General features: G+C 40.1%; 2 protein-coding genes and 1 long non-coding RNA gene across 3 annotated transcripts in view; 2 read left to right on the top strand and 1 right to left on the bottom strand.

The window, feature by feature from the left end:
* Positions 1-1,483, top strand: part of LOC137984877 (uncharacterized) — an 8,348-nt gene extending 6,865 nt beyond the window's left edge. The window contains exon 2 of the long non-coding RNA XR_011119192.1: positions 992-1,483. This is a non-coding gene — a long non-coding RNA (uncharacterized lncRNA). The remainder of the gene's footprint in view (positions 1-991) is intronic.
* Positions 1,484-2,134: 651 nt separating this feature from the next.
* Positions 2,135-3,404, bottom strand: LOC137984876 (uncharacterized). The gene has a single exon (XM_068832201.1). It carries the CDS (start codon positions 3,347-3,349, stop codon positions 2,279-2,281), a length of 1,071 nt encoding a protein of 356 aa, XP_068688302.1. The 5' UTR covers positions 3,350-3,404; the 3' UTR covers positions 2,135-2,278.
* Positions 3,405-8,121: 4,717 nt separating this feature from the next.
* The window catches only part of LOC137985191 (uncharacterized), a 16,545-nt gene continuing 14,666 nt past the window's right edge, over positions 8,122-10,000 (top strand). Inside the window, exon 1 of the mRNA XM_068832715.1 lies at positions 8,122-8,372. Within this exon, the coding sequence (XP_068688816.1) occupies positions 8,264-8,372 (109 nt within the window). The 5' untranslated portion in view covers positions 8,122-8,263. The remainder of the gene's footprint in view (positions 8,373-10,000) is intronic.

Genomic DNA, 10,000 nt, shown 5'->3' with positions numbered 1-10,000 from the left:
GTGTGAAAATTAAGTATACAAGACTGTTGGTCAAATTATTCTCAGCACTTGTTGTTCCTTTTTTCCTTAAAAACAGTTATGCATTAAAAATAATTCTTACAACCTTGATGCAGCAAGCCTTGATTGAACTATAGTAATAACAAACCGAGAGCGCCATCGCGTGGTTCGTGGCACTCGCGCGCGCGCGCGCGCCTGTTAATGGTAACTCTGACCTTTTAGCAAGAGGACCAAATCCTGAAGTGCGACCATTCAAATGACAGCTATTGAACAGGAAATTTTTGTGATGTTGGTTGTGCTGAACAAGATGGTTCTATCCTTCCAATTTTTTTTTTGTTTTTTTTGTTGTAGTAGATAGAATCACAAAGTGTAACCTTTCAAAGCCACTGATCAGTACTTTTTCTGGGGTGCTGTTTATTATTCTGAGGAAAAGTAAAGGAAAGGAACTTTCTTTAAGTGTCTTGTCGTTCTAGCGCTGGAGCACTAATTGGGGACACTGTAAACTGAAATTAACAATCAACGCAAATGAAGTCAAATATTTGTTTTGAGGAGAGGGGAAAACCGGAGTACCCCGAGAAAAAACTCTCGGTGCAGAGAAGAGCACTAACAAACTCAAACCACATATTACGCCGAGTCTGGAATCGAACCCGGGCCACATTGCATGGTGGGAGGCGAGTGCTCTCACCACTGCGCCATCCCTTGCACTGCGTCAAGGAGGTTAAACGTGGTTTTCTGTGTCCCAAATCCTTAAATGTGACCAGTCAAACGAAAGCCTTTGAAAGCTACGTTCATTTGCTGTTTAAAACAGGGTTTTAACGTTTGAAAACCTAAGCTGTGAGTACTCAGAGAATCGAGCTGTACCATCAAGATCGCGATCTGATTCTCAACGTCTTTCTTGAGAAGTTTGTTTGGTTTGTATCAGGATCTTAAGCGTAGAAGGGGTATTAGGAAATGTGTGCAGACTTGCTTTTTTTGCCTCTTTCATGTTTTCAAGGAACAACAGTGGGGCAGAAAGCAATGTGGCCGCCTAGGCCTGGGGACGAGGCATTCGACGGTTCTGGGAAAATTGGAGTCGAAGACGCAAGCAGGAAAGTCGGTAACATTCCCTTGAAAAGTCTAAACGATGCATTAAATACGGACATCTCGGCCACAAGATGGAGAGTTGGATATAAGCAGGGCGGCCCTCCCCCTGGAAAAAGATCTTCTGTTCGTATGATGCTTAGCTCTCAACCCGGCAACCGAGATAGAAAAGTGAAAAGATCATTTTGGTCTCCCAAGTTCGGAAAAGATTGGATGTAAACTCAAAGAAATGGTCAAAGAAATAACCTCGCGGATAGACGTTTAAGCTAATGTTGAGGGGAACGCTGCAAGCTCCGTTAAAATACTCTGGTGTAATATTTCATTGATATTAAATACCCACATAACCTTCCTCTCACAAGATTTGTCATTTTTCTTTGAATAAAAGAGTCCAGAATATTGTTGTGTATGGATTCCACGCCTATAGCTACCTTGTATAATAGGGTTTAGAGATTTCCCACATGGAAAGTGAGTGTGTAGCGGGGGAAGAGAGCACTCTCTCAGGCCTAGTGCAATAACTTAGATTTTTGCAAATCTCAGCTTGTGTCACACTTTAATAGAAAACACTTTCCTGTATGTTAGTAAGAACTGATCACTTACTGCCATTCAGCGCCGGAATCGCACCCTACGTAATTGTTGAATAAGAATCGTTCATTATCAATTTTGTTCTCGATGTCGATTCGGCATGCGCACAGTGTCAGCCACATTCTTGGACATCCGCGGACGACGAGATGTTTCGTCTTTGTGTTACCGTTTCCGTTCGTTTGGATTATCAATCCAGCGCCATCTTAAATTAGTTGCTTTATTTTTTTATTCTTACTACTACTTTCGACCGCGCGTGTGGTTAACACGAATGGCTTGGCTATGTTGCTTTTATCCTCTTATAAAATTTATCAACGGCACAGGTGAGCTGCGTAGGGCGGTTTTCAATTGAGTGTCGAAAGTGATTTAGAGCGAATTGCTTTGGTTTTGCATTACTTCTCTCAGTGATTGGTTCAAAGTTCTCGCGCCACTTTTTTAACCAATCATAAAACCAAAACCAATCGTGGCTCGCGCATGCACATTTTCCCTGGCTTTGTGTCGGCTACGTGTAAATACTTCGAGTCTTGATTGGTTTACTGGATTGTCTCCGTCCTTTTTTGATTGGCCAAAGTAATTACTTTGGTTTTAGTTTTACGACACTCAATTGAAGCTCGCACTAACGTCATTGATCAAAATGACGGTAAGGCACAATTGGCGTTTTGGCCTCCGGAATGGATATGTTCCACAACAAAGTATGAACCACGTTTCCTGTAATAACGGGCACCATATTCACAACAGGCTCAGTGTTAAATACGCTGTGATTTCTAAGCTTTTCGGGCACATGGTTTCTTATATCTTTTAATATATCCGCCCAGTTGTCAAGTATCTGTTGAGGATAGTCTCTGTGATCGTTGTTAATGGCGGTCACGTGGGTGTATCTTAAAACCTGGCCCCGGAATAAAATATCTGAAGCTAAAATAACATATTTTTGGCTTTCCCACCAGCTTATTTCCTCGTAGTCAAGTCTGTAAGGTAAAATATGTCCAATGGCATCAGCGTGAAAAGCATTTATAGCGGCGTCAAATGCGATGGTTACTGGTAAAATTGGTGGGAGATTTCCATCCGCCGGACGTGTCGAACAGCATAACGCGGGAACGATTGAGCCATTTGGCAAAAATTTTCCGCATTTACTGCAATAATCGCACAATCCGATAGCGGGCTCGTAGCCTAGTAGAAAGTTTTCGTACGCTTCAAGTGGGTGCACGGCGTCTCGACTGTAGATGTCTTCGGTCGTGTTGGGCGTGAATGAAAATTCAATATCTTCATCCATGAAGATGTAATAGCGATATTTTTCGCGTCTTTTCATGGCCAAGCGGTACAGAATGTTTCGTCCTTCGCTCCATGTAGTATTTTTTTGATAAAAATAATCTGCACCACTCGAATTTGCGGATGACTCCATGCACGGTTGTCCCCAACTGAGCACTATTACATCGCGGCGTTTGGAGATGTTTTCATCTTTTATAAACCATGTTATATGTTGTGATAAACAGCTCTCCGCTTGCGCGAGGTATACAAATTCCTTCTTTGTAAGGCTAGATAATCTGGCATTTGAATTAACGAATTCTTCACCGACCAACGTGTATGAATTATTTGCAATAGAGACAGCGTGAAAGTGGACACCAACTATGACAAATGTTGCAAGAGTCAATAGCAAAACCAAAATTCTACAATTTGATTGCCTATGAATCTTCATCCATTTACCACATTCAGGAAGCTAAGATGCGAGAGGAGATAGAGTCTCTTTAACAGATCGCCAGTTCCGCTAGGAATTATTTTAATTTCTTTTTTCATTCGAGTGTTTCAAAAAACAGGACAACCACCAGTAATATATGGCACCAGACACGTCGAAGACACGGGTGTTATTTTGTGTTATCGACTGTGATTAAAACAAATCTAAGAACTTGTTTTGCCTTCGAAGCACATAATATCGACGTATTTAACTCGTAAAAAAATAAACACGAGAACGTTGTAACATTTATGTTCGCCCTTCAATTTAACGCGTTTTTTAAATTTTTGTCAGTGTTGTATATTTCGAAAGGCGTTGTTTTGCCCAAAATATTTTATTAATCCATGGTCCATGATTTTGAAAAGATGAACTTGACGTACACGCGTTGAAAATGTATCCATTCGTGTTTTGATCTCTTTAATTCGGGTAAAGGTTTGTCTCACTCAACGGAGTCCCACTTACTTCAAGAACTAAAGAAACTACATAGCTTTATGTTTCACTTTATTTTAAGATATGTTTTTTTACAAATCAGATGTTTTGTAAAGAAGAAATTCTTGAAATTTTAAAAAGTTTCGCTCCGTTGGCGCGGTTTACCATGTACAAGTTTGTTAAGTGAAGCATTGAAGAGTTATGCGCCCAACGTACCGTCAACCTTATTTAGGAAGTACTTATATTTTGAAAATAAAACTTTAAAACTTCGTATTAAATATATTTCAGCCAAAAGTGAGAGGGGGTCACTGATCCGTTTAACTCTAGCCACATTTCGTTGCCTTTGGTCCCGTTGGAAACATTTAAGTTACTCCGGGTCGTGTTGCAAACTATACTTCTTCAACTCTGTGCTAAATCAGTCCATATCCTCTTTCGCAGTTTTATCCGCTTGATCGAGCACTGATGCTTGGGAAACTTGTTAGACGCCACCTTTTCCCGGATTCGTTCAAGGTCTAGCCATGAGAAGACGAAAAAAGTCTTCACAGCCAATGACATTGAGGCTTAACTGACGGTCGACCAATAACATCACGACTTGGTTGACCAATCACATCAACGACCTGATTGTTTATGACCAATAACATCGTGGCTGAACTGACGGTCGACCAATAACAGCACGACTTAGTTGACCAATCACATCAACGACCTGAGTGTTTATACCACCGACTTACGTTACACAAATGATGACTTCCGCTCAGGTTGTCGAAACGTCAGTCAATAGAGAGCTTAGGCACTCGCGTTTTTGAAACGCGAACGACAACCGGAAGACAACATTTTGCGTACCAGGACAGTGGTGTCTCCCAGATTTTTCCGTGGGATGCCGTAGGCAGCCACGGTAACAATTCCTTTTTTTTTCTTCGTGTTTTTCTTCTTCGTAGTAGTCTTCGTAGTCACAAATGTGCATAATCCGTTGAAGTTGAATTAAGCTCCACAAACCGGGGAACGATTACAACTCCGTACGGTGGCTATAGTTCGAACCAGAGCCCTCAGCTGCTCTGGGCGCACGAAAGAACAACAAAAAGGCAAAGTGTCACACGCTAACATCAACCCGGTGTGGCCAACACATCACGCATGCTCACACATGGCTGCTAATTGGGTGGGTGAAATGATTGTGTGCATGCCTGATGTATTGGACGCACCGGGTTGGTGTTAGCGTGTGTCACCTCGGGTTTTTTTTTTCGCACGAAAGAAGCGCGCTAAACCTCTCGACTACAAAGTCCCGTACATGACGTGACGTGCTAAAATTTTTTTGTTTCTTCAAAATCTGATATTCTAACATTTTGCGCCATTTCGATTTTCGGAGTGCAAACTTGACCCAAGGAATCAAAACTCTCCTTTTTTGGCTCGTTCATGTAGGGGATGAAGCATTAATTTGATGCAAGAGACGTAGTCTAACTGTAGTGATTTAGAAAGGGCTTTAGTGGAAATCGATCATTTCAATGATGTTACCAAACCTAAACAACAAAATGGATCCATTGCAGGAATAAAAAAAGACGTAGACGGCCAAACAAAATAAAAAATGAATCAAGTTTAGAAATTTAGTCTCAGTGGTCTCCCGTCCAAGTACTAACCCCATCCGCGAGTGGGCGTAACTTTAGTAGGCACTAAGACTAACATCAAATCTACGGTATGTGATAGTTCAAGCGTTTTTAAAACACACGTGCTTCATGGTGGATCTTAACTGCCAAACCGTTGCTATGGACCCCTTCAAATAGTCATTTCTCGAATTCCTTTAACTCTACAGTTATCCCCATTTGCCAAATGTGTTCTATTTAACATTCCTTCATCTGGTTAGACTCACAGCCATATTTGGTTAATCACGTGACCAAAACAGAAAATACCTAAAAGCTCAGCGAGTTAACTATGTTTTTCACAAATTTTTAACGCAACAGTATGAGAACATTCTAACACAAAATATGTATGTGTAGTATGTAAAAGAAATTATTTCTCCAAAAAATTATGATGTCATAAGGCCCTCCTTTGATACACTGTGGGAGGCGCGGTGGCCTCATGGTTAGTGTGCTCGATTCCGGATCGAGTTGTTCGGGTTCGGGGCCTGGCCGGGGACATTATGTTGTGTTCTTGGGCAAGACACTTTACTCTCACGGTGCTTCTCTCCACCCAGGTGTATAAATGGGTACCAGCGTAATGCTGGGGGTAACCCTGCGATGTACTAGCATCCCATCCAGGGGGGAGCATAAATACTCCTAGTCGCCTCATGCTACGGAAACCGGAGATAAGCGCCGACCTTAATGGGCCTTCAGGCTCGTAACAGAGACTTTACCTTGATACACTTCAAAATATCAGTTCCGTTTTTTGTCCAAATAGAAATTCCATGCTACAGTTTACGAAAAATAATGGGAACCATCCGGTGAAGAAAGCGCCTCTTCCTTTCGTTTCCTGGAAGCCTTTACCTGCTTTTCACTGAAACGCACGGCAGAGGACTGGGACTAGTTGCGCTTCTGTTTGAAGTGATTTCAAGTTTCCATTGAAAAAAGTGACTTACAGAATCATCCATGCATTCTTTTTGTAGCTCTCTTTAACTAAAAAGCTTCGTATAAACTCTTGTTCTTAGGCCATCGTAGCTTGATTAAGAAAATAACACAAACAGCGGTGATAAACATTGTATTCCAACGCATTTTTATAAAACTTGACGTTTCGTATGCTTTATAAAAATGCGTTGGAATACAATGTTTATCACCGCTGTTTGTGTTATTTTCTTAAAAAAGCTTTCTTAGTAACCATTGTCGTTCTGTTGTTAAGTGCCATCCCCTTAAGCTCCTTAATGTCATCCTAAACAGGCCATCTCAGGACTACACTCACCCGGACGATCGTTCCTCACGTAGTTACGAATAAAGTGTCTTCAAAATTATTTCAATATTCAAGGCATTCAAAAGATTGAAGATATGTTGTTTGTAGTAATAGAGTCGAGAACACCAGGAAAAAAGAATCATTAAAGAGTTACAAAAGGTGGTCTGCATTTTTTTTTTAACTTTTCTACATTTTTCGCACTCACCGTGGGATCTGTAACGATCGGATTTTTGTAGAAATCGTGAACTTACAACGTCTACTTTTATGATATCTTTTATTAATTTTTTCGTTGAGATGTTTTGATCACAAATTTAGTTCCAAAATAGTTCGGCTTGTGTTAAATGGACTCAAATAATGAGCTAAAAGCGCCGATGGAGGCCTTCATCTTTCTCAAGGCACAATGTTCTCACGGTGAACTGGAACGAGCATGAGACTGAGGCTGACATGGAAAAAAAATCCCTAGCACCAGCCTCGATTTAATGATCCTCTCAGTGTATAATAGAATACGGCTTGAACATTGTCCGGAAGACGTTTTGAATAACAATCGTTTATACACGTGAATAAAGTTTGTTCTTTCCGTTCCATGCAGTGATCTTAATTTAAAACTAACCAAAGATTACGTGATAAGGCTGTTCCTGAGAATCCATCCATACAACACTACAACCGCATGTAAACTAAGTGTTTCAATGAACTTCGGTTATTTAAGAGCCGGGTTAGACTTTCGTGCATACGTTTACTCATTTAGAACTCGTACGCTCGGTCAAATTAGCTAAAAGTCTATGTCGCCTCCTTTAAGTTATCATCTACTGTTCTAGTCAATCTGTTTTTTTAATTTTCAAGGGGAATTTCTGGTTACAGTCAGTTAATTAATGTTAAGCCTTCTTGGCTCGGCTCTACTGCAAGTTAGGAATTTTCTAGTCTATAAACAAATTTACCTTAACTTTTAAACTTTCGGTCTCGCATAGTGGTTAAAGATTTCTCAGTTATTTACACTTCAAACCTCGACAAATTCTTAATTCTTGGTAAGTTTACATTATAACGTTTCTTGTGAAGAGAGTTTATCAAAGCTTCCTGCAATTTCCAATATCCTATATTCTCATTGAATTGACGTAATTACGTAAAACTCTTTCGGAAATGAATTCAATTGTTTACGTTTCTAAGCAACCAGAGAAGACGGCACCTGCGTATGATGACATGACGCATGCGCCAGATCACAATGTCAACCCCTGTTCGATAAAATCACAAAGTTTCTTTTGATTGTGTAACTTTTGTGGAAGATTTGGCTATGTTAGAAAAGGGCATGGATGAAAAAGGCTTCGAAGCTGCGAAATGTGCGTATTGTTGGAAATTAAACGTACTTTCGTGTGTCAACAATTAATAATAAATGAACTCAGTCTCCATGGGGAGATTGGTGCCACTGAATTGGCAAAATTTGCATTTTATTTCCCCGAGCGACAAACTTTCGCAGGGAGGCGAGATTTAAGTGTTTATATCCTGCGATAAAGTTTGGTTGCTTTTGTTAATTTCAGTTGTATTTCTAAACTTGTGTTTGCTCTGCAAAAGAAGGCTTTCAAAAGGGACATAATGAAGCGGGTTTTGGGCCAAAAGGCATCGCTGCATATCTTACTCGCCATCGCTTTAAGCAGTGTTAGCGAATCCAGCGCAGGAAACAATGCTACAAATACGACTGATGGTGAGGATTTTACATACTTTGCCGAGTTAACGTTATATTTAGGAATTTTAACAACTGATAAACAGAACGAAAAGATGTTTATAACGACTACAACATGCTGAAGATCAAATTATTACTGTCGTTATCTGTTTGTACAGGAGGCAGGAACAGAAATGTTTTTTTTTTAAATTTCCTCCAGTCGGTTGACCTGGTATTTCGAAGTTATCAAGCCAAGCTCGGTATCTTTTGCTTTGTGAAAAAATGGCTATATTCGCGAATAATGAGGGAGATATCATACCATTTCCGAATGTCTTTGAATATTCCACGCAAGTTCCTTATACATTCAGTAATGAATTCGTGCAAAAAGCCTACGTGTTTATTTTTGAAAATTCCATATTTGCAGTTTTCTTAATGCTTTTCAATTTCTCTTTGACATGATCTTAGTACCTTAAAAAATTCTGAAACATAGTTTACGTTAAGAAGAATACTGAATTGGTAGCATTTTTGAAGTGTCACCAAGAACCCTGAAAAATAGCTCACTTATTTAATAATCTATAGTAGCGGTTCGAGATAAAAGCGAAGAACTTAAAATACTGTATTAGTTGTTAATTTGTGATGAATCTCATGAACTTGCACTGACTGTAAAACCGCGTAAAACTAAATTGATGGATTTTTAAAATGCACCCGCTTAGAAGTGAAAGATCATTTATAATTTTCTTTGTTTCCTCCTTATTTTTAGACGAGTAGTTTTGACGTCGTCGCGATGTGCCGTTATTTTCAACTTGTCGTTGTGGATTAGAGCGGTTATTAGTCAAGCAGAGGCCTTCCAATTTAGTATCTAATAAAAAAAACACCGTCCGGCATAAAACCAGCCAGTACTGCAAACTCCTTTTGACTTACAGAAGTTAACCACAGATGTTTTGCATAATTCTTTCTATAAACCTTCGTCAACTAAGTGCTAAGGTCTTATATCAAATTACCATAAAAATAGTTTATTTCTTTGAAGTTTCTCATTTACATAGACAGAAAACCGTGAAAAATACCCGTCATTCGCCCTGACGAAGGGCCATTAAAACGTCATCTCTCTGATTCATACATACATACATACATACATACATACATACTTTATTTGTTATGTAGGTCGATAAGAAGGCAGCTAAATAGCTGATGTGCACCAAGGGGGTTGTTGTGGACTCACTCGGCTGCGCCTCTTGAGTGCACAACATTTTGACCACTGCGATGACGATTATCGTTGTCGGCAAAAGTACAGACAACGCTGAACCACATTCGATTTGTTAAAATGGTCATCATCATCATCGTCAGCTTCAACATCAACGTCATCATTGTCATCCCCATCATCATCACTTCATTAAAAAGTGCTGTCTTTACTGACCGGGGGGGGGGGTGCGGCAAATCAAATAAAAGCACACGAAGCCAACCACCAACAACTGTATGACCCATGTATGACCTTTAGAGCGGGTTTCAATTTAGGGACGAAAGTAATTAGCGAATTGTATTGGTTTGGATTACTTCTCCCAGTGATTGGTTCAAAGTTCTCGCGCCATTTTGTCAACCAAAAAGAAGTGAAACCAAAACCAGTCGTGGCTTGCGCGTGCACATTTTCCCGCGCTTTGTGTCGGCTACGTGTA

Source organism: Montipora foliosa, chromosome 14 (genome assembly GCF_036669935.1).
Source record: "Montipora foliosa isolate CH-2021 chromosome 14, ASM3666993v2, whole genome shotgun sequence".
In the NCBI taxonomy this organism is placed as follows: domain Eukaryota; kingdom Metazoa; phylum Cnidaria; class Anthozoa; order Scleractinia; family Acroporidae; genus Montipora; species Montipora foliosa.
This window is presented reverse-complemented; position numbering and strand designations above follow the sequence as displayed.

Coding starts and splice junctions, on each gene's coding strand:
- LOC137984876 (XM_068832201.1), bottom strand. CDS start 3,349: ATGAAGATTCATAGGCAATCAAATTGTAGAATTTTGGTTTTGCTATTG.